The sequence below is a fragment of the Danio aesculapii genome, chromosome 4, assembly GCF_903798145.1.
Source record: "Danio aesculapii chromosome 4, fDanAes4.1, whole genome shotgun sequence".
Taxonomy (NCBI): domain Eukaryota; kingdom Metazoa; phylum Chordata; class Actinopteri; order Cypriniformes; family Danionidae; genus Danio; species Danio aesculapii.
In genome coordinates this window covers 17,134,266-17,159,283 of record NC_079438.1, presented here as the reverse complement: position 1 = coordinate 17,159,283, position 25,018 = coordinate 17,134,266, and the positions used below count along the sequence as shown (strand labels likewise).

The window sequence follows — 25,018 nt, the reverse complement described above, 5'->3', positions numbered from 1 at the left end:
GCTAAAAATGTGCGAGAGTTTGTTGTGCACGAGTGTTAATGAACGGGACTTTTATTTTGACTAGTTGAAATGTTGAACTTAGTTCCGACTACTTTCATGTGATCCTTCTCCCTTGGGGCACTGATGTTATACCAGTGCGTTGAGATGTAAACGAACAAATAAATAATACTAAGAAGTTATATCTGGATTATTCTTTAATGGATGGATGACAACAACATATTGCACATAGACATGACGGATAGAAATGAAAACTCTACAGAAATGTTGAAAGTTCTCACTATACTTCTGTTTTCCCACCACACATTTATGCATGTGATAAAAATGTGCCACAATTCCACAAACATTCCACTGAACGTTAAATCACATGTAAACCTCTTATAACCTCATTCACTTACTGGTTTAAGAAATCCAAGGGGCGAGGGCTGGGACAAACTTAGTTTTTAGTTTGAATTCACTAACATGGCTAGCAAGCCTCACTGATCTGGGCTACATCACTCTGTAAATGTGATTTGCATTTGGTTAAATTTATTTGAACCGATTTCAGAAACATATGTAGTCAGATGTGCTTCAGGCATTTGTGATGAGCCGGTCTAGTTAAAACACAATGACTCTTTGGTAGAATACCGAGTAACTGTTAGAGCTTTCTAACGCCCAGTCTTACTTTTGTCCTCACAGATAAAACTAAACAGAATGCTCCCACAGCATAACAAACTTAAAGCATGACTTCCAGGACTGAGAGAGAAAAAACAGCTATTAATTGAAGTAAAAGCACAAGTGACCAGCACTTCTGTTGACATACGGTACATGAAGGGCTTTGTCCATGAGAGCAATAGCCTTGACCCCCCAGTTCGGTATTTTGGTCAGTTGGCTTCAGCTCTTGTGACTTTTCCTGACTACTCAGCATCATTCTACACTTTTTGTACAAGCAAGCTTCCCCTGAAAGTAGATTTGATTTGTTTTTATTTAAGGCCTTGGTGCTTTCTATCCATCCAATATGTTGTCCAGATGCAATTGAATGTGCATGTCGATTGAACTACTTCAGCATTAACCCCATAAAACTAAGCGGAGTCAGCAATGTGTTCTTCCTTCTGAAACATTACTCCATGGTCTTTAAGTTTGATGTGTTTATAGATCATTTATTTAATTAAAATGTTATTCATGAAAGTGTATTTACCTTATCTTTTAGATTAATACAATGAGCTTAAAACACGGACAGTTCTGAGCTTTATAATGGCAATGAACTGCAACCAACAGTTATGGTTCATGGTTTAGTGGCGGCTTTCTGAAGTGGAGCGAGGAGTTTGAAACTGTCCAGAACACATCATCCGACACCCAATCTCAATTCAGTTTGGAAATTCAAGAAATTTACAGTAGTCTCAGTGATCTAATTAAACTGGAGTATATTTTATTATTCATTCATTTTCTTTTCGGCTTAGTTCCTTTATTAATCTGGGGCCGCCACAGCGAAATGAACCACCAACTTATCCAGCATGAGTTTTACACAGCAGATGCCCTTCCAGCGGCAACACATCTCTGGGAAACATCCATACACACTCATACACTACTGACAATTTAGCCTACCCAATTCACCTGTACCACATGTCTTTGGACTGTGGGGGAAACCGGAGCATCAGGAGGAAACCATGCAAACACAGGGAGAACACACAGAAACACCAACTGAACCAGCTAAGGCTCAAACCAGCGACCTTCTTGCTGTGAGGCGACAGCACTACCTACTGCGCCACTGCATGGCCTTATTGGAAATCATATATCCATAAGTGTAAATATATTAAATGTAACCTCCTTTACTTTTATTTTGCCATCCCAGTGCTCACCCTGGAGCTGATGTGTTCAGACTCAGCATCAGTTTAACATCTTTAATCAGCCGCAGGTCATCTAGAGGAGGTTTAACACATGAGCTGTTCACACTTCTGTATGGTGGATATATCAGAAAGAGGGACGGTTGAGTTCTGCTGGAGACCTGCACATAGAGGAACACATGGACATCAGACCGCTGATCAATCTGCACAGGAGAGGATGAAGAGGAGGAAGACAGATGATGGAGGAAATAAATCTATTAACAAGGGAAATATTAAGACAGAATGGTGAGGAGTTTGGGATAAAGATAAGAAGAGACGACATTTATATAACATTAAAATATTAGTGGAGACAAATAAACGTGTGTGTGTTAGAAACAGAGAGGAGGAAGTGATGTAAACTAGACTAAACTCAGCATTGATGGAGTTCAGGAACATGATTAATGTGAACACTGTAGAGTTAGAGAGAACATGTTAGATTTGATGGAGGAAACATGCAAGAGAGAAGTAAAGAGGCCGCAACGCAGTACTGGGAAACACCCACACAGTCTCACATTTACACACAGACCTTCAGGGTAAATTACGTAAAGCTGAAGTCAAAACTATAATAAAGATACAGACAAAGAGTTTAAGGCGGGAATACTGGGATATAAATGACTCAGGAAGACATTTTCATCAAATCTAAAGGTAAACCTGTGAAGAAAGAGAAATGAGGAATAATCGTATGGAGGAAATTATCATAACCGTCTCAGAATAGCACATACAGGACTAAACAAGACACTGTTTAAATAGATAAGCACACATTTTAACCCATAATAACAGAATGTCAAGATTATGAATATGAAAGAAAAGATATTAAGAGAAGTATTATTAGACATAGTCTTACATTTACTCTGGAAAATATACTGGGGTCAGCATATGGAGGCTTTAATAATTCACATCTGAAAGAAACTAGGCTGTTAGAACGAATTTACAATTTAATTTTATGTTTAAACACAGTTTTCCTTTGGTTTTATAGTGTGATTTGTTTTTCTCGTTTCCCTCCATGTCAGACTCCTGTTCCACACTCCAGTCCAGCAGGAGGCGGTAAAGCAACAACAAATAAGTTTGACAACCGCCAAAATACTGAAGAAGAAGAAGTTGACAAACCGAAAGCGTCAAAGAGCTCAAGTTGTGTTCCTGCTGCACAAGAGCGTCTGTACTTCTGCTTGTAAGTTTAATGCTTCTACATTACGCTTATTTGTGGAGATGATGAAGGGGTTTATATGTGTATAAGCGTGTTTATAAGCGTGATTTATAGGACTGTCTGCTCCTGAAGCTCAAATGCTGATTAAACACGGTTCAAACACGGTCATTTGAACAATAAAATGGGTTATTTTTATCCCTTAAACGTGTTTGTGCTCTTCTATATCAGGTTGACTCGATAATTTCACATCATTCAGCACAAAACAAACTTTAAACAGAGACGCGAAATCGAAAGTGAAAGCAGAGCTTCAGTAAACAGGAAGAATGCGGATGATCCTTAAACTGCATTTAACTGGTAACATTTTAGTACTAACTAACTACTAACTAAGCTAATAAATAATTAAATAATAATAATAATAGGTTAATAGTTGTCTAAAACAGACACATACATATCAAATGATCAAATCTGAAATATCTGAGGTGTCAGATCAGGGGTTAAACCAACTGCATTAATGTTAATCAGTGTGTATATATGCATTAATGTTAATCAGTGTGTATATATATAGTAATGTTAATCAGTGTGTATATATGCATTAATGTTAATCAGTGTGTTTATATGCATTAATGTTAATCAGTGTGTGTATATATATATTAATGTTAATCAGTGTGTATATATGCATTAATGTTAATCAGTGTGTATATATATATATATATATATATATATATATATATATATATATATATATATATATATATATATATATATATATATATATATCTGCAGTGAAATGGCTGAAAGTCAGTTTGTGGTGTCCCTCATCATGTGGTCTGTTTCAGTAAGGTCTTGATTGTGAAGTCAGCATTGATTGCTATAAAGTGTGATGTTCTTAATCTCAGTATATTGTCATCTCCAGGTGATGGTCAGCGGCTGATTGTTTTCTCAAAGCTCTGCTAATGTCTGCATTGGTGTTTTAGCTGCAGTATGGCAGAGGAGCGAGTAAAGGACTCTCTCTCAGAGAAACACAGGTATTGACTCTGTTTTTAGATCAAATGAGATCAAAAATTAAAATTAACACGACTGTGCATGTTAAACCTACAGTGTATAGTTCAGTGAAGGGAAATGTTTAAATATTTTTGTCTCTCAGACTCTGAGATTAAATTAATTTCTATAGAGACAAAGTTATATTTTGTATTTTATATCTCCTCATCTGGTTTCTGTGGTCAGTTTTTACTCTACAGATTCCATCACAAGGTTTTAGAGTCAAATGTGTTTTCAGTGAAGCTGAGATTGTGCAGAATGAGAAAGCAGCACATCACTCGTTTGTTTACCCATGATTCCGGTGTAGCAGACCTGATCACACAGACCTTCAGTCAACTATTAGTTTGTGCTGAATTAAACTACACAAACCTTTTTAAAAGAGACTGACATTTCTTCTTCAGGTGTGTTTTAATCCTCTGGTGTGTTTGTGTCTTCAGTGTGAGATCAGGATCATGTGTGTCCAGCTCTGTGTCTCTGAAGAGTGACTGGTCTAAAGGTGGTTATCTACCAAAGTTCAGAGAGAAAACACCATCATCTGCTCAAAGGTGTTTTGTGTTTTACAATATTGCTCACACATGGACTGTTTCAGTATTTGTTAGGACATTTTTTTTTTATATTTACACAACTTTCAAAATATTTTAGAAACACAAGAACGGTGTTATATCATTTTCTTGAATTCATCCACACTCCTGATAAAGACAGATATCTGACCATTAAACATTTATCTACATCTGAATAAACTCTGGTAGTAAAATATCCTCTTTGTCATATAAAGTTTTGAGTCACAAGCCAGAGGATTGATGTTCAGCATCTATTAAATAAAAAAAATCTTATCCTGCAAATTCAGCCACATTAATATTTGAGATCATAAAACTATTATTATTACCTTTTTAAAGATTTTAATGATTACTTTTCAATATTGGGAGGGTTAGCCTAATGAAAGTGATCTTACACCAAATCTCCCCGTTAGCCACGTTTCCAACTATTATTAGACCTGTTTAATATAGGCTGATATAAATGTAATGAAAAATCACAACTAAACCTCAGTTTTTCCTTGTTAAACTGTAGACAGAAATAAAATAAAACACGAGCTAAATGAACACAACCTTACAATGCAATATAAGTTAGAGTATTCAGCTAGAGTAGGGACTCCATTTATGAGAAAATAATGAACAATTTGAAATGTGACACAAGTAATGCTTCATTAACTCCACTGAACACTTGAACTAATCTAACACGCATTCAATTGGTACAGGAAGAGGCAATACAAGTGAAGAATAAAGGTATAGCACTAACAGATAATTAATCATTCATAATTCCCTATTAGCTAATTGTGTTACAAAGAGACAATCAGGAGCACAGGGGCTGATGGGAAATGAAGTCCAGGAAGATAAAATCATGTGCCCTGTACTGTTTATAAGAGAGACTGCAGCAGGTTGTGATGCTCCTTTTCCTCCGGTGTGTTTGTGTCTTCAGGGTGAGATCAGGATCATGTGTGTCCAGCTCTGTGTCTCTGAAGAGTGACCAGTCTAAAGAGTTGAATCCATCGAAGTTCAGAGAGAGAACACCATCATCTGCCCAAAGGTATTTTGTGTTTGACATTATTGGACACACATGGACTGTTTCAAACATGTTATTGTGAACCAACGGTTCAGTAAAGTGAGTCATTCCTGAATGACTTTAGTGGCTCATTAAAACATTTACAGACAACAGATTTTTACTCCGAGTATTTTCAGTAAATCATAAATTTATATTTCCATGTCAATTTAAAACATATATATTTCTCCATATAGAGTTTTCCAGATCTACCTGAGCTCAAACTCCCCTCTCGCCTTACAAACGGCTCTCTCCATTTGGCATGCCAAACAAGCTTTATAATCAATCATCAGCTAAGTGTGAACTCTTGAAGCGTGTATGGGTATTTCCCCAGTACTGGGTTGCAGCTGGAATGGCATCCACTGTGTAAAACATATGCTGGAATAGTTAATTCCACAGTGGTGACGCCTGATAAATAAGGGACCATGCTGAAGGCAAATGAATGAATGAATATCTGTCTCTGTTTTGTCAGGATCTGTCATTTTATGACTTTAGTTTTTTTACATGTTATGATTTTGTTTCTCCACTAGATGTCCTCATTTCTCCCCATGTGTTTGAGTTCAGTAATTACATGATTGTTTTCACATGTGTCCTGTTATGTCCTGTGTATTTAAGTTGTCTTGTTTCCCCTGTTTCTTTGCTTGGTTATTGTTGATACTAGCCCTTCGTTATCTTAAGTCTTGTTCTGCTTTCTTAAAGTCTGTTTTTGTCAGAGTGCTATGCGACTTAGCCTTTTTCTTTGTTTTCTGGATACATTTCTCCTGCTCTAGTTTTTCAGAGATATTTTGCCTGTTGGCCTTTTTGTTCCTCTGTTAACTAAGTCTTATTTTATCTCGGCATTTTTTGTTCCAAATCTGGATTTTTGTTTTTTATAAATAGATCTCTCACAGTGCAAGTACCGTCTCGCTTCTGGGTTCATTCTCCACCTGTGGCTGAGTGTTTAAGCACTCAGATTCTGACACTGGAGACCCGGTTCAAACCCCGTCCCTGACATAATAACCAAGTTAAAGACCAAACATGAACCCAGAGTCACACAGTCCTCAGGGTCTTCTTGCCACAGTAGCCCAGCAGGCTTCTACGGTCCAGCGACATGAGCAAGCCCTAGTGCAGCAAGAAAAACTCATGGCCAAACATTCGCAGGTACTTTCCGACATAATGACTTCTATTCGTCAGCTTTTCGACAGGTTACCTTCCAGCCCTACTCCTGCCTCCCCTGTAGCCTCAGTACCCAATGCAGAGACTCGAGTAACCTCTCCACTGACGGAACCTCGACTGCCACCACCTCAATGCTTCTCAGGTGATCCTAGTGTATGCGATGGTTTCCTCACCCAATGTGCTTTAACTTTTGAATTACAGCCATCTACCTTCCCTTCAGATCGGGCTAAGATTGCGTATGTAATCACCCTGCTGTCTGGTAAGGCTCTTTCATGGGCCACTGCAGTTTTGAAAGCTAAGGCTCCATTCTGTTCAAGTTTTGCGGCCTTCGAAGAGGAATTTTAGCGGGTTTTTGATCACCCCCACAGTGGCCAGCAAGCCTCTAAGAAACTCCTCACCCTTCAACAAGGTAGTGGTAGTGTGGCCGAATATGCCATCCATTTCCGAACTGTTGCAGCAGGGAGTGGCTGGAATAATGAGGCATTTATGGTCTGCTTTCAAAATGGGCTGTCGGAGGTAATTAAAGAAGACCTAGCTACCAGAGAACCTGCTCTGAACCTTAAGACTTTGATGGACCAAGCTATTCGCCTCAATAATCGTCTGAGGGAAAGGAAGCTGAACTGTTCCTCAGCCCCCACACCATTTTTCACCCAAACATCCCCTCAAACTTTACAAACTGCTCAAGAAGTTTTAGAACCCATGCCGTTGGGTAGAACTCGTCTCACTCCTACTGAAAGAGAGCGCCGCATGAGAGAGCGATGTTGCCTATATTGTGGTCTGCCTGGTCACTTTCGGTCTACCTGCCCTCAGCTCTCAGGAAATGCTCAGCTCCGTACAGGCAAGAGGGGACTGTAACGGGAGCTACAGTCAGTACCGTACCCTCCAAATCTGGGTTATTTCTCCCCATCACGCTCACGTGGGCAGACCAGAAATGCCAACTTCAGGTCTTTGTAGATTCCGGGGCTGCTGGAAATTTCATTGATCTCACCTTAGCCAGAAACTTCAAAATTCCTAACAATCCCCTTCCTGACACGCTATCTGTCACTGCTCTGGATGGTAGACCGTTAGGTCCAGGAGAAGTCACTCACCTCCCACCTGGGTCTATCTGTTTGTCAGCACCAAGAGAAGATTTGCTTTCACTTGATACACTCACCAGAGTTTCCCGTTATCCTTGGGCACCCCTGGCTGCTTCAGCATAACCCTCAAATTGATTGGCCCACTAGCACAGTTTTTAAATTGGAGTCCCACGTACCAACCCACCTGCCTGAGTCAAAAACCCCTCAAACCTTTTTTCGAGTCTCAAGAACCCCTTGATCTGTCTCTAGTTCCAGCTTCATACCACCACCTTAAGGCTGTCTTCAGCAAAAGGAGAGCTACCTCCCTGCCCCCTCCACCGCCCCTATGACTGCGCCATTGAGTTGCTCCCAGATTCCTGCCCCCCTAGAGGCAGTATTTTTTCACTTTCTCTCTCCGAACGAACTGCCATGGATAACTATATAGATTAATCTCTTGCAGCAGGGATTATCCGGCCATCCACCTCTCCTGCAGGCGCTGGTTTTTTCTTTGTAGGAAAAAAAGATGGTGGACTTCGCCCCTGTATTGATTACAGGGGTCTCAATAAAATCACAGTCCACAATCACTATCCCTTGCCTCTCATGTTCAGCGCATTTGAAATTCTTCAAGAAGCCTCCATTTTCACAAAGCTTGACTTGCGCAACGCCTACCATCTCGTGCGCATTAAACAAGGAGACGAGTGGAAGACTGCTTTTAACACACCCACTGGGCACTATGAATATCTGGTCATGCCCTTCGGTCTCACCAATGCCCCTGCTGTTTTTCAAGCTCTTATTAACGATGTCCTCCGAGATATGCTCAACAAGTTTGTGTTCGTCTACTTGGATGACATTCTCATTTTCTCAAGTTCCCTCCAAGAGCATGTACAACATGTCAGTAAGGTTCTCAGATGCCTCCTTGATAACCACTTATACGTAAAACCTGAAAAATGCCAATTTCATGTGTCCCAAGTTAAGTTCCAGGGGTTTGTTGTCAAACCTGGACGAATTCAGATGGATCCACAAAAGGTCCAGGCAGTTAAAGATTGGCCTTCCCCTTCATCTGTAAAGGAAGTACAGCGTTTTCTGGGTTTCGCCAATTTCTACTGGAAATTTATTATGAACTTTAGTACTGTGGCGGCCCCATTATCTGCTCTCACCAAGGGTAACCCAGCAGGTTTTCTATGGGGGCCAGAGGCCGAACTGGCCTTCAACAACCTCAAGAGTCGCTTCACCTCGGCACCTATCCTTCTCCTTCCCAACCCAGAGAGCATCAGATGTAGGTGTTGGGGCAGTATTATCCCAGAGAGGAGATGACAACAAGTTGCATCTGTGTGCATTCCTCTCCCACCGCCTCACTTCCACTGAGAGGAACTATCACATAGGTGACCGAGAGTTACTAGCCGTCAAGTTAGCCCTGGAGGAATTGAGACACTGGCTGGAGGGTGCCAAACTCCCTTTCGAAGTGCTCACCGACCACAAGAATCTTGAGTACATCCAACAGGCAAAGCGACTCAACCCCCGCCAGGCACGTTGGTCCCTATTCTTCAACCGCTTCCATTTCACTCTCACTTACCGGCCAGGCTCTAAAAACCTGAAACCAGATGCTCTGTCCAGAGTTTACGTTAAATCTACTCAGGAAGATGGCATTGCCACGATCATACCCAGGTGTAAGCTCATTGCCCCTATCCAGTGGGACATGGAGAGCATGGTAAAGAAGGCCCAAGACCAAGAACCTGATCCTGGAGGAGGACCAAATAATTGTCTGTTTGTCCCTAAAGCTGTAAGAGCTAAGATCTTTCAATGGGGCATTCCTCACAACTTACCTGTCATCCTGGGTCTTCTCTCACTCTCGAGTTCCTCCTGAGATGGTTTTGGTGGCCCACTATCAAAACGTATGTTGCTACTTTTGTTAAAGCTTGTCCTACCTGCAACCAGAGTAAGGTCCCTCACTGTTCACCCCAGGGACACCTACACCCACTCCCCATACCTCACAGACCATGGTCACACATCTCGATGGACTTCATTACTGGACTACCCTTATCTCAGGGGAACACTACCATCTTAGTCATTGTAGACAGACTTTCCAAGGCAGCACGATTCATTCCCCTACCCAAACTACCCTCTGCTAAAGAAACTGCTGAGCTCATCATGAATTATGTATTCCGGGTCTTTGGTGTACCACAAGACATTGTATCAGATCGAGGACCCCAATTCTCTTCTCGATTCTGGCGAGCCTTCTGTCAATCCCTGGGTGCTACTGTGAGTCTATCTTCGGGGTTCCACCCTGAATCTAATGGCCAGACAGAGAGGCTCAATCAGGACCTGGAGACTACCTTAAGGTGCATGGCAGCTAACAACCCTACTTCTTGGTCTCGGTTTATCATGTGGGCGGAATACGCTCACAACACGCTGCATTCAACTGCAACAGGCATGTCTCCATTCGAGTGCCAGTTTGGATATTCTCCACCACTGTTTCCTGAGCAGGAGGTAGAAGTGGCAGTTCCCTCGGCTCTCCAGTTCATTAAACGTTGCCGTCAGACCTGGAGGAAGGTCCGCCTCAAGCTGCTCAAAGTCTCCCAACAGTACCAGCATCAGGCCAACCGCAGACGCAGAGCGGCACCCATTCTGCGTCCTGGGCAAAGAGTCTGGCTCTCCACAAAAAACATTCCCCTTCGGTTGGAGTCAAGGAAACTCTCCCAGAAGTACATTGGCCCCTTCAAGATTGCCAGGAAAGTCAACCCTGTTACCTACCGTCTATACTTACCCAAATCCTAAAAAATAAATCCCACTTTCCATCCCACTGTCTCTCTGTTTAAACCTGTTTTTTCTTCTCCCTTTTCCGTGACAGATAGACCTCCTCCTCCTCCTCGTTACTTTGGGGGCCAGCCAGCCTACACAGTCCGCCGAATACTGGATGTCCGTCAAGTGCATAGATCCCGGCAGTATCTTGTGGACTGGAAAGGCTATGGTCCCGAGGAGCGCTCCTGTGTTCGGGCCAAAGATATTTTGGACCCCAATCTGATTCGAGACTTTCACTCACTTAGGTTAAGGTCTGGAGCGAGTCAGGAGCCGTTCCTAGAAGGGGGCGGGGGGGGGGGGGGGGGGGGGGGGGGGGGGGGTTATGTCCTGTGTATTTAAGTTGTCTTGTTTCCCCTGTTTCTTTGCTTGGTTATTGTTGGTATTGTTGTCCTGCTTTCTTAAAGTCTGTTTTTGTCAGAGTGCTATGTGACTTAGCCTTTTTCTTTGTTTTCTGGATACATTTCTCCTGCTCTAGTTTTTCAGAGATATTTTGCCAGTTGGCCTTTGTGTTCCTCCGTTAACTAAGTCTTATTTTATCTCTGCATTTTTTGTTCCAAACTTGGATTTTTGTTTTTTATAAATAGATCTCTCACAGTGCAAGTACCGTCTCGCTTCTGGGTTCATTATCCACCTGTGGCTGAGTGTTTAAGCACTCTTGACACTGGAGACCCGGGTTCAAACCCCGTTCCTGAAATGTTTGCCTCTAAATGTATAATTACAGTAGTTTTATCTGTTAACAGTGTTGAATATGAGTTATCAGATTCAGGAAACGAGACTCACAGGAGGCACAAGAGCTTCACAGACAATCTCCAGTGGATCTTCCAGGTGGGAAAAACTAATTTTGATTAATTAAAGTCACTGAAATAACTCCCTGAAACACAGAAATATTTGTTCACAAGACTGTAGAGAACTGAATCTTGTAACCTGCTTGAACTGTCTTAAGCTATGGAGGGCCATGCATTAAAATATTTTTTCTTTCTTGTTTTCTTGTGATCGTTACTTAATTTTCAACATGGCGAAAATTATTTCATATCACATTATCTGCAGGGATTCACTATTACAATCTAATTTATTCATGCAGCAGCTTATTTTGAGCTATACAGAACTATGCTATAAATGTTGAGGGAATATTATTGTAAATAATGAGATGTAATATTATACATGATATATAATAACGAATGTACATTAGTCATGAGTAGGGTTCGGCGATACATCAAATATTAGCAAAATTGTCAGAATTTTGTCGACGATGCAAAATCTTGAAATATCACGATTATTGAATATTTCAAATTCAAGCATGACTACTTTGTCAATAAATCCACCGAGCATCCAATATTATGCCCCTGTAAGCATTACCATGTGCACAAGAGATGTGAGTTAGCTCCTTAAGATTCAGCTGTTTTCTCTGACATGTTTGCCAATCATGTTGACAGAAGACACAGAAAGAGAAACGACTTCCTGTCAGTTTTACTCATTTAATAAGAACTTCTAGTTTTGTTGTAATTATAAATGTACTAGGTGTCATTAGGTGATGTATGCATAAATTTGCATATCTGCATCTGTTAAAATTGTCAGCTGTGTAATGGCTGCTGCTTATATAGCCATGTGACAAGGATTGATTAGCCATGATGGAAAATCTGACTCCTCCCAAACCTATGTTGTGTACAGTAATCTCTCTGACATGATAAACACACAAGTTCAATAACTGCTGCCAAATATTAAACTGATCAAATTTGAAACAGAAGCAGAGATCTGACTGTACCAGGGAAACACCTCACACTCTCGAGGTCCAGAAGTTGTTTGGAAATAAAGTTGCTAAATAATTTGCAGTTGGTGCTTTGAAATGGCTGGAAATTCCTGCTCATTGAGAAGAGCAGAAACGGTACCGTACAGACACGTCAGAGTCTCCAAAATCTCCAGTGACTCCAGAAAAGAAAAGATTTGTCACTTTTTTGACATCTTGTTACTGGAAAAGTCTGAAAAGTTGCTAAATGAAGCAACAAAGACACTAAATTAGCAAAACTTTTCACATATGTGTTCATTCATGTGTATTTGATGACTAGTCTAGAGTAGGGCTAATCTTAGACGTCTATTAGATTTTCACTGACAGTCCAAATTTAGCAGAGATGTCTTTGTTTAGATGTTATTAGACTCTGGTTTCCACAGCCGTTCAGATGTTGGGTTTCAGACATTTGTCAGGTATTTGTTCTCAAACTGCTCCTGTGTGTAGGACTAGTCTCTTAAACATCTTATCCAAAGACTGTGTAGTGTTTTTTTTGTCCTTTGTAGCTGTGAAATTTCATTTTTAATAACATGTGAATGTGTGCGTCTGGTGTGTGATACTTCCAGCTGTCATTTGTGTGCTGCATTGCGCATCCGGTGTGCGACCCCCCCCTTAGTGTAATGTGCTCAAAACCAGCCTGGATCTACTTTAACTGTGTGTTTATCTGAAAATAACCTTTGAATATTCATCAGCTAATCAGAATCAAGCATTTAACAGACTCATAGTATCATGTATTATAATGTATTTTTGATTATTAAGCAAGTTGTGGATCTACAACTGTGTGTGAATGGTTTGGTTAAATGTTGTTCTCGTTTCTTCAATCGTAGAATCTTGAGAGCAAAATGATCAGATTTCTGAAGAATGAACTGGAGAAATTTAAGAAAATCTTACATGAAGAAAACAGTCAAGAGTTTGTAAAGGACTTTAATGAGAACAGAAGCAGAATCACAGAAGCAGCTCTTGATCTCACACTTTTCTTCCTGAGAGAGATGAAGCAAGATCAAGTTGCTGATACTCTCGAGGGTAAGAGACTCATGGCCATCTGTCAGACTGTCACTTACAAATAAGTCAAGAATAAATATGTTTCTTTGCTCCTGTGTTTAGGCGAGCTGTTCTTAATCAATCAGCTTAAATGTAGCCTGAAGAAGAAATATCAAAGTGTGTTTGAAGGAATTGCTCAGCAAGGAGACTCCATACTTCTGAATAACATCTACACAGATCTCTATATCACTCAGGGTGAGAGTGAACAGGTCAACACTGAACATGAGATCAGACAGGTTGAAGCTGCTTCCAGACGTCATCAGTCACTAGAGATACAGGTTGAATGCAAACATTTGTTTGAAGCACCTGAACAAGACGAGCAGATCAGAACTGTCCTGACAAAAGGAGTTGCTGGCATCGGGAAATCAGTCTCTGTGCAAAAGTTTGTTCTGGATTGGGCTGAAGGAAAAGAAAATCAAGACATCAGCTTCATATTTCCTCTTCCATTTAGAGAGATGAACTTAATGGAGAAGAAAAAACAAAGTTTAAAAGACCTCATAACTCAGTTTTTCCCAGAGACTAAAGGACTGAACCTTACAAGAAGCACACGATTCAAAGTCCTTTTCATCCTTGATGGATTGGATGAATGTCGTCTTCCTCTGAACTTTGCTGGTAATGAGACGTGTCGTGATGTATCTTCAGCAGTCTCTCTGGATGTTCTCCTGACGAACCTCATCAAGGGAAATCTGCTTCCTTCTGCTCTCATCTGGATAACCAGCAGACCAGCAGCTGCCAGTAAGATTCCTGCTGACTGTATCGACCGGTTGACAGAGATACGAGGATTCAGTGATGCCCAAAAGGATGAGTACTTCAGAAAGAGACTCACAGATCAGAATCAGGCCAGAGAAATCATTGATCACATTAAACAGTCAAAGAGCCTCTTTATTATGTGCCACATCCCAGTCTTCTGCTGGATTTCAGCCACTGTTCTCCAGAATATTTTGAAGGAGAACAGAAATACTGAACTGAAACACAGGGCTAATTCTGAAACACTGCAGGAATCTCCCAAGACTCTGACACAGATGTACACACACTTTCTCCGCTTTCAGATCCAGCAGAGCAGAAGAAAGTATGATGAAGAAAACACACCAGATGTCTCCTGGGATCCAAACGTCATCCTTTCACTGGGGAAACTGGCCTTCCAGCAGCTGGAAAGAAACAATGTGATCTTCTATGAGAGCGATCTGAAAGACTGTGACATTGACGATAAGGCATCGGTGTACTCAGGCATGTGTACCCAGATCTTTAAGGAGGAGACAGGAATCATTCTTGGTACCATGTACTGCTTTCTTCACTTGAGCATTCAGGAGTTCATTGCAGCCCTTTATCAGCATCTGTTTCTAGACATCAACAAGAAGCATGGATGTTTTTTTATACACATAAGCAAAACTAAATGTATGATTGATTTGCTGAAGACTGCAGTGGACAAGGCTCTGGAAAGTGAGAATGGACATCTGGACCTTTACCTTCGCTTCCTTCTCGGTCTGTCACTCCAGTCCAATCGACAACTCTTACGCGGCCTATTGACACAGGAGGATGACAGTGACCAGAGCAAAGAGGAAATAATTGCATACATCAAGAAGAAACTTAAAGGCAATCTGTCTCCAGAGAGATCCATCAATCTGTTTTACTGTCTGAATGAACTGAATGATCAAACTCTGCTGAAACAGATTCAGTCTCACCTTAGTAGAGGAAGTCTGTCGTCTGCTTGCCTTTCACCTGCACAGTGGTCTGCTGTGGTCTTTGTGTTGTTGACCTCAGAGGAGGAGCTGGAGGAGTTTGAGCTTCAGAAATTCCAGAGATCAGACGAGTGTCTCATCAGACTATCAGCAGTCATCAAATCCTCCAAAAGAGCTCAGTAAGTCAAAGTGCTTCTTTCTCAAATTAAATAAAATAGTATATCATGTTAATGAACATGCACAATAGTGATATCATCTGCACTTGAAAATACATTAATAATTGTTTCTTATTTAATATTTTACTGTTTTTAAATAACGTTTAGATTCAGGTTTTGGCAGTGGTTGTTTAAGGGGTAGTTTACCCAAAAAATAAATGTACAATTTTTTACTCACCCTCAAGGGGTTATAAACCTTTCTCAATCTTTGTTTCTCCTGTTAAACATAAAAGACAATGCCTGTAGAAAGAAGCCTGTAACCATTGACTTAGACAACAGTTATTTTTCCTACCATGTAGGTCAATGGCTAATGGTTTTCAGCTGTCATGAAAAGACTATTATCTGTTAAGCAGAATAAAAAGATCATAAAGGTTTGGAACCACTTAAGGGTGAGTAAATGTTTAGGAGAACTATCTCTTAAGAAACAGCAAATAAGCCAGTAAACTACATTGTCTATTAGCGGAATTTGCACACAAGTCAGCTATAAAATGATACAGCACCTTACAAGTCCTTTCTGGTAAGAGTGGAATGATCACACTGATGTTGTTTTCTCCATTCTGTCTATTTTGACCCATCTCTATGTTGATAATTATCAGGTAACACTGACTACGTTTACATGGACATCAGTAATGGAATCATTTGCCTTAATCTAATTAAGACAATAATAAGATTAAGGCGTTTACATCAGCTGCTTTTTGAATTATAAGTTGCTTTCATGTTGCACATAATTCAATTATTGTCATCAAGTCACCACACTATCCGCATTTTCTCCAGAGTTTCCTGTAATTTCAGGTGTTTTATTTTTAATTTGTCGACTTTAAGTACAGTTTTGCACTTTCACTTTCATTTGGGAACATTTCCTGCATGCCCCCTGTGACAAACGAGATATTAGATGCATCTATGAACTGCTGGAAGAGTGTTGTTTTAATGGAACTTCATACCGCATGCTGAACGGAAGAAAAAACCTCTGCATTTCACGATGCAGGCGTCTGTGGTCTGCACTGACTCGGTAGGTGCAAAGAGTGTCAAACAGCCGTGTGTGTGTGTGTGTGTGTGTGTGTGTGTGTGTGTGTGTGTGTGTGTGTGTGTGTGTGTGTGGACTATCCTGTTTGAAACGCGCCGATAAGTCCTACATGATGGTAATAGTTCATGTTTACATGTCTGTACTACACTTTAAAAATGCGACTAAAATCAGCATACTCCACACGTCTTAATTCAATTTCACTTTAGTTTGATTATCCTTAATCGGATAAAGTTAATCAAAAACCGCTGTTTATATGGTTATTCTTAATCACAGTATTGTCTTAATCCCATTAAAATCGAATTATTGGTGTCCATGCAGTGTTGGGCAGTAGCGTCACTACTTGTACTTAACTACATTTCTCAGTAGCATGGCGGTAGCGTAGCTACTTACAAATCAAATGTAAAAATCAATGTAAAAGTAGCTTACTTTTAAATCAAATAGCTTTTCAGTAGCGAAGCTATTTTATTAGTAAAGTAGCGCAGTAGCGTCCACACAAGCTACATTTACCGATCGCAGATCAATAAGTGACGGCACCGACTCTCACGGAGCTGTGAGGCCGGTGTCTAGCCGATGACAGTAAATCCATATGATGGCGAGAATGACGATTTCTTCTTCTTCTTCCTGTTTTACGGTGTTCGACAACAAAGGTCTTGGTGCATTACTGCCACCTCTGGTGAAACTTGCTTGATGGAAAGATGACTGAAGGAGAGGAGTTATTTCCTCATGACCATACCTCAAGTAGTACATGTTAAGATGCAATAACTTAATTGCTGATGCTGTGCTCAAAAAATAAAAATACTTTAGTGTATATATATAATGCTTATTCCAATATATTTCCCTTTACTATTAATGACTATAGTATTTTAAATGTGTAACACCTGGTGTTATTGGATTGTTTTAGCTGTTATATACTGTGTGTTTCTGTTTAGTACAGCATATCATTTACAGTAAATAACTGAACTGAACTATTCTGCCTCATATGTTTCATTGACAGTTTTATTGATCACTAAGATGTGATTGACTTGGATTTAAGTTGCTATGATTTAAAAATGAAAATTGCAATAATAGTTTAGATGTAGCTAAGCCTCTTTTGCCAAGTAGCTTTTAGCTTAGCTTGCTACAGTTCCCAGGGGGTAGCTTTTAGTGTAGTTAAGGTACATTTTAAGTAGAGTAGCTAATAGCTTAGCTCACTACATTTTTCTAGTAGCTTGCCCAACTCTGTGTCCATGTAAACGCACTCACTGACACAGACACACACTCATACACATACACACTCCTACACTTTGGTCAGTTTTGTTTACCTAATTCACCTATACCTTATGTATTCGCGCTGTGGGGGAAACTGGAGCTGGGACTCAAACCAGCAACCTTCTTGTTGTTAGCTGAAAGTGCTAACCACTGAACTACAGTGCCGCCCTCTTCTTTATCATATCTTCCTCTAATCATGCAGGCAGGCAAAGCAAATGCAAGAGGTGGATCTAGGTGCAGTTCTAATGTTAAATAAAATCCATACACAAAGAAAATGACAGAGCTGAAGAGCAGAAAACACAGACAAGAGAAACATACACACATACAGCAAACTCTGATCAACACATAATGACTGAAACAGAGGAGCTTAAACACACAGAGACTAGTAATTTAACCGGGGTGAAGAGTAACTGGGCAACTAACAAGAGTAACATGGGGAAAACTGAGGAGGACACAGAGAACACAAGGAAAACACAACAGTACAAGGACAGGCCAACCAGGACCATGACATAGCTCCCTTCTAGGAGCAGATTCCAGATGATCGTCAGAGGAAAACACAAAACAAGAGTGAGTTCAGCAAGCTGGAGGAGTTACAGTGGACAAGGTTGATGGGGGAGAGGTAGTTTAATGAAACCATGACAGGGTACAGGACAGATGGTGAGGAGGAAACTGACAGACAGGTGAACAGGAAGGAGGACAAAGCCAAGGCAGGGACTACTGGACAGTAAACCAGGGCAGATCCTGTGGATCAGGATAAACAGCTGGAGCACAGAGATATACTGTGTCCTTAAATTTAGCATTCACAGGTGAGGCAGTCCTTATCACTGGCACTTCTAAATAGATGTATTTATTTTCTATATTTCTGTATCTCTGTTTGCTTTTATTTGTCTGTTGATATGCAGCTTTTAAATGTGCTAAAGGAAATTATTATTATTTAGTTTGTTGATGTGTTTTATTGTCTGTCATCTGTGGACCTTTGTGTATGATCTTCTCGTCTTTTGATAAAAGTATTTCTTCATCTATTCAGACATCTGAAGGAAGCCATTACCTTTGCATAACCTAAATCCTATTAAAAGCTCAAACTCACCAGATGTGCTCACTAATTAGTGAAGTTAAACCAGTCACTACAGCCAGATGTGCTTCAGACTATTAAACACACCAGACCAACATATGCATATTGTTTGTTCTCTACACAGGCTACAGGGCTGTTATCTCACTGTTCAGTGCTGTGAGAGTTTGTCTTCAGCTCTACAATCCTCAAACTGTGTCCTGAGAGAGCTGGACCTGAGTAACAATGACCTGCAGGATTCAGGAGTGAAGCTTCTCTCTGATGGACTAAAGAGTCAACACTGTAAACTGGAGACACTGAGGTAAATGATTCTCCACTCTACAATAACTACAGTCAGACAGTTTCATATTAGGGCTTTTCATGCTTGAACATGTTAACCCTGGGTGATACTAAACCCCAGATAACAGGAATTATGGTTTATCAGTAATTATGTTTCACACTGCTCATACTATACCTGTAGTTAACCCTCAGGGGTCTGAGGTGATTTTGGGACCCCTGACATTTGTGCTTATTTCAGCTGCTTCTTTCATAGTACTGGCCAACATGTATTTTATTTGTATTCAGCACAAACTGTGCTACAATAATATGTGAGAAATATTGATGTACATGCTTGTGTTTTTTAGAAATAAATATTATGTGTGGTTAGTAGGTTTTAGAGGACAAAATAGCTGAAATAAGGTCCAAAACCAGACTGAATGTGCATGAACAAGACTTTAGAGTGAGCAGTCTTGTAGGCTGGAATATTTACTGCACAATTATGTGAAAATGATTCTGTTCTCTCATTCAAAGAAAACATTACAAATGATCTACGATTTGTTGGGTTTGTTTTGGGTGATCTCAGCGGTATGCGTGAGTTACAATGGTCATGAATAATTCACACTTGGAGAGACAACAGACACTCCCCCACTCACCCATCAAGGGCAGTGTACAGCAATGTCCATCTGCAACAGCTAGCCCAAACTAAATGCTTGTTGTATGACTTGCTGTGTGACCATGTAAACACTCTGGGTGAACAATATACAGTGCTCAGCATATATAAGTACACCCCTCACTAATCTCTCTATTTAAATTCATATTTTAAATAGGAAGCTCTACAATATTATATTTGTGGATATACAATAGATTAGCCAAATCTGGAGCTCATCTAACAAAATAACTTATGATAAAGCTCCAAAAACTGGTCCACTCAAATTTATATGTTCTAGAAAAATATTCAATACAAAATGAAAAAAGAGGAAAAATCAAGAGAAGCAAAACAATGGAAGAATTCAGCTGAAATTTTGTAGGGTTTTTTGCAATATTTAGCCTGAATTTAATTGTGTTATCTTTCAATTTCTGAATATGTTTGGTGACTAAAATATTATTGTAATAAATATTTCTGTTTAATAAATCTGTTTTGTTTAAATGCACCAAAATACACTGCCTATATTGACTGAGAAATGGAGGAAAATCTGGATTTTCAGAATGGGCTGTACTCCATTATGCTGAGCGGCTGTATGTGCACTTATACAGCGTGCACATATAATATATATTTGAAATGGTCTAAAACGTGTTGGCCAAACTCTCTTGTGCATTAATCCAGCATTTAATAATCATTTGTGAATGAGTCTGAGACACTGAAGTAGCGTAATGACAAAAGCTTTAAACACAAGAATAAATCCTATTTTAAAGATGAAAAACAATTCCTTTAAATCTAAATCATATTTGAAGACCTTTTATAGAGATTTCCCCAAATAGTTGCAGTCTTAGTTCACTTTTTGAAAATTTTAGCAGGTTGTGACTGTCTGTGGGTGTCAACATTCAACATCACTTTCCGTGTGAACAGCCCTGAAGTCTTACCAGATGTGGAGCCCAAATGTGCAGGGGTGTGATTTTATTTCTATTGATATACAGTTCTACAGATGATGTTGAGGGCTTGATCAACAAGGAGAGCTAATCAGGATGTGTGTGTGTGTGTGTGTGTGTGTAGGTGTGTGTGTGTGTGTGTGTGTGTGTGTGTGTGTGTGTTCATCACTGCTGTTGACATGAGCAGAAACAGCAGTCAGCATCTTCACAACACAAAGAGATGTGTGATTGTCCAACTGTGTGATGTGGACTATTGCTGTGTTTGTAGATTGTCTGGCTGTATGGTGACAGAGGAAGGCTGTGGTTTTCTGTCTTCAGCTCTGACTTCAAACCCTTCACACCTGAGAGAGCTGGATCTGAGCTACAATCATCCAGGAGATTCAGGAGTCAAGCTGCTCTCTGAACAACTGGAAGATCCAAACTACACACTGGACAAACTCAAGTATGTGGAGCATCACTGGCTTTGTGCTTTTCCACTGAATGGCTTTAAAAAGACACTAGAAAGCTCTTTTCTGATCTTCAGTTTTCTGTGAGGGTTATGGGGTGAGGACAGACAGAAGATACAGCTTGTAGACTATTCCAGTCATGTCTATGAAGAGCAAATCATTGAGTGTGAAATGAATCTCCTCTGTAAATGTTGGAGTGTATTGGCTCAGTTGTGACATTAAGCGGGACACACTGTACAGTTTCAGCATTTGAGCTGAGCAGAGAAACTTCTTCCTCCATTTGTGCTGAAGAATCCTCCAATATCAGGTCAGCAATAGGGTTGGGGATTGAAGATGGATTCAGATTCTGGAATCAGACACTTGGATTAATGTTTAGACTCTTGTTCTAAAATCAACATCTGGATTCCTCTTCTCTGTGCACACATGTGTATTTTTCACTTGCTAATCTGTCAGGAACTTGGGCGCTGGCGAGCAGCTTTAATAATCTGAACATAGTTTAGAGATGGACTGCAACATGTGCTCAAAGGCTGCATGTGCTGAAGAACGATGGCAAAGCTAAGTGTGATCACTGTAATAAATGAATGTTGCAGCAGGGTGTCTCCATCAACATGAGCAGTATCTGCGCTCGCTTCACCAACAGCAGAGGAAAAGAACGCACTGTGTTAGATTCATTGTGCATCCCGGCTGGAACCAACAAGTGTTGTGTGTTTTAGCTGAAGAGTTTGGAGCGTGTAGCTGAGCAGCTCAGTGCTAGCTTTAGCTTATTAGCTGAGGGGGAAACTAAACAGCTCATTCTCTCCATCTGTGTGTGTTTACAGTCTGGATCATGGAGGAGACGCGAGGATTACAGCAGGACCATGCAAATGTAGGACTACACACACACACACACACTCTCACACACACGAGGATTACAGCAGGACCACGTAAATGTAGGACTACACACGCACACACACACACACATACACACACACAAGGATTACAGCAGGACTGCACAAATGTAGGACTACACACACACACACACACACACACTCACTCACTCACTCACGCTCGCTCGCACGCACACGCATGCTCACACACACACACACATACACACGAGGATTACAGCAGGACTACGCAAATGTAGGACTACACACACACGCACGCACACACACTCTCTCTCACAGACACGCACACACGCTCTCTCACAGACACACACACACACGCTTGCTCGCACACAAACACACACACGCTCGCTCGCATGCATACATGCACACACTCTCTCTCTCACACACACAGACACACACAGGCACACGCAAACGCTCTCTCTTTCACTCTCACACACACACACACACAGCTGTGGTTATACACACACTCCCTCTCTCTTTCACGCACACACACACACAGACACTCACTCTCTCACACACACACACACACACACACACACACACACACAGCTGTGGTTATAAATGTGTGTGTTCTTGTGTTCAGATGTCTGTTTCCTCACACTGGATCCAAACACAGCACACACTCGTCTCATTCTGTCTGAGGAGAACAGAGAGGTGGAGTGTGTGTGGAAGAATCAGCCGTATCCTGATCATCCAGACAGATTTGATTATCATCCTCAGGTGTTGTGCAGAGAGAGTGTGTGTGGACGCTGTTACTGGGAGACTGACTGGAGTGAAGATGGTGCTGTGGATATATCAGTGTCATATAAGAGCACTAGGAGGAAGGGACGAGGTGTTGAGTGTGTGTTTGGATATAATGCTCAGTCCTGGAGTTTGAGCTGCTTTTCCTCCAGTTTCTCATTCAGACACAATAACACACACACTTGTCTCCCAGTGAAGCCGCTCAGCAGGAGAATAGGAGTGTTTGTGGATCACAGTGCAGGAACTCTGATCTTCTACAACATCTATAGAGACACAATGAGCCTCATCCACTCAGTCCAGACCACATTCACTGAGCCGCTCTGGCCTGGGTTTGGGCTTTATTATTCTGGATCATCAGTGAAACTGAGCTGAAGACTGACGAGAGATTTACCCACAATCCTCTGCAGGAGCAGTCAGTGTGTGTGTGTGTGTGTGTGTATGAGAGAGAGACTGTGTGTGTGTGTGTGCGTGTGCGTGTGCGTGTGTGTGTGTGTGTATATGTTAGATACATCTTAATACAACACCTGTGTCATACAACACACATGGTCACCATATTGTTGTCGGTTGTATCTCTGGATCTCTTCAAGCAAGCGTTTCTGTTCTTGAGCAGTCTTTTGACTAATCATCTGACCTCTTTTGTTCAGATCTGTAATATGAGAAAAAAGCAATGATATTACAAAAGTGTTGCATGGAATTTAACAAGATGAATCAGTGTAACACCAATCTGCATCATTTACTAATACGTACATTCTACCTTTAAATGGTAGTGTTTTTTTTCTGACAAATGCTCACAAAGAGTGATTCGATGGACAGCTGCAAGCCAAGAGCAGCAACAGGACTGGCTGCAGCATTTCCTAAAGTAAAGTAAAGGTTAAAAAAGCACTCAAGTTCTGTTTATTGCACACAGTGCAGCAACAACAGACAAACTTCAGGACAATAAAGGACCGGACAACAAAAGACATACTAATATGAATATATCGTGTATCAACTTCCTTCATGATAAATTTTCTGGAGCAGTGAAATTAATTCATTTATTCTGCATAGTAGTTTACTATTATCTTTCGTGTCTTATATTGTATCATTTGCATAATTGTATAGTATATCTGTGTTACTTCCAGCCACCTTCCTCTTTCTTTTCCCATTCCAGTGTGGAGTGCTTCCGCTTTACCAGTTTATTTGTTTTCCATATAGTCATTAAACAAATGTCTACATTATGTTTTTTCTACATAGTAGTCCATTAGTATTTTGTGTATTATATTGTGTATTTCTGCATAATAATCACGTAACTTCCAGCAGCTCTGCCCTTTCTTTTCCTATGCCAGCACTGAGTGCTTTTGCTGTTTTCTCCCAGCTTTTACTCCTTCTCTTTGACTCTCATCCAACCTCCTTTCTCCACCTTAGCATCACCCTAAGCTCTGACTCCCGCAGGAGTCAATACGAGCTTTGGCTCTCGCAAGAGCCTCACCTCACCACCTGTCGAGTGCTTCCCCTGCATCAGTTTATTTATTGTGTATAGTTATTCACCAGTTACGGCATTACAGTGTTTAGTCTGCATAGTAGTTCATTAGCATTTCATGTTTATGATATTATGTATTTTGCATATTAACCTTGTTACTTTAACAGCTCTCCCCTCTTCTTTCCCCTTATCAGCGTTATGGGCTCCCGCTGCATTAGTATCTTTTTGCGTTTGTATATTATATATAGCAATTGTAGCATATTAGTGTTATTTACAGCTGGTTTTTCTGCTTTAGTGCATTTTATTATGCATAGTAGTTAACTAGTATGTTTCATGTCTATATTTTATTGTTCGTATACTATAGCTGTGTTAATTCCAGCTGCCTTCCCCTTTCTTTTTCCATGCCAGTGTTTAGCTACCTGCTAGCATGGAGTGCTTCTGCTGCATACTAGTCCTATATTCCATACAGTAACTTATAAAGCATTTATGTTCCCTCCAGCTTCTCCCCCCTTTCTTTACCCCCAGCAGCGTCGAATGATTCCGCTACCAAATTACTTCCCTCCGCTTTAACAGCCAACTCCATGCCCTTCTCTATTACCTCTCACAAACATTCTCTTAAGCACTGACTCCCACAGAAGGCCCACTTAAGGCCCAACTCCCACACGAGTCTCCACCCTCACTCATAGCCACACTCGGACTCCTGCAGGAGTCCAACTTAGCCTGCTGTGTTCATTTCATAGCCACCAAACCTACCCTGGCCTTCACACCCTCCCTTCACCAGTTCTTTACATTATATTCAACAGCTGGATATAGCACTTTTTCTTTGCACTTTGGGGAGTTTCCATGTAAACACGTGGCTGCTGTCCTGAGCGTTTATCATTTGCTTTTTGGGAAGTTTCAGATCAACCTGAGCTCAATCTTCCCTCACCCTGTAAAAGGAG

The 25,018-nt window shown here is 40.7% G+C and overlaps 1 protein-coding gene and 1 pseudogene across 1 annotated transcript; both read left to right on the top strand.

Annotated features, from left to right (window-relative positions):
* LOC130222042 (zinc finger protein 729-like) overlaps positions 1 to 25,018 on the top strand; it is a 632,497-nt pseudogene that overhangs the window by 526,577 nt on the left and 80,902 nt on the right.
* On the top strand, positions 2,983 to 23,812 carry LOC130222032 (NLR family CARD domain-containing protein 3-like). Its single transcript, XM_056454648.1, has 11 exons — positions 2,983 to 3,027; positions 3,917 to 4,028; positions 4,479 to 4,586; positions 5,518 to 5,625; positions 11,387 to 11,471; positions 13,257 to 13,452; positions 13,534 to 15,328; positions 18,833 to 19,006; positions 20,819 to 20,992; positions 21,815 to 21,861; positions 22,464 to 23,812. The coding sequence occupies exons 2-11, from the start codon at positions 3,985 to 3,987 to the stop codon at positions 22,991 to 22,993; spliced, it is 3,261 nt and encodes a 1,086-aa protein (XP_056310623.1). The 5' UTR covers positions 2,983 to 3,027; positions 3,917 to 3,984; the 3' UTR covers positions 22,994 to 23,812.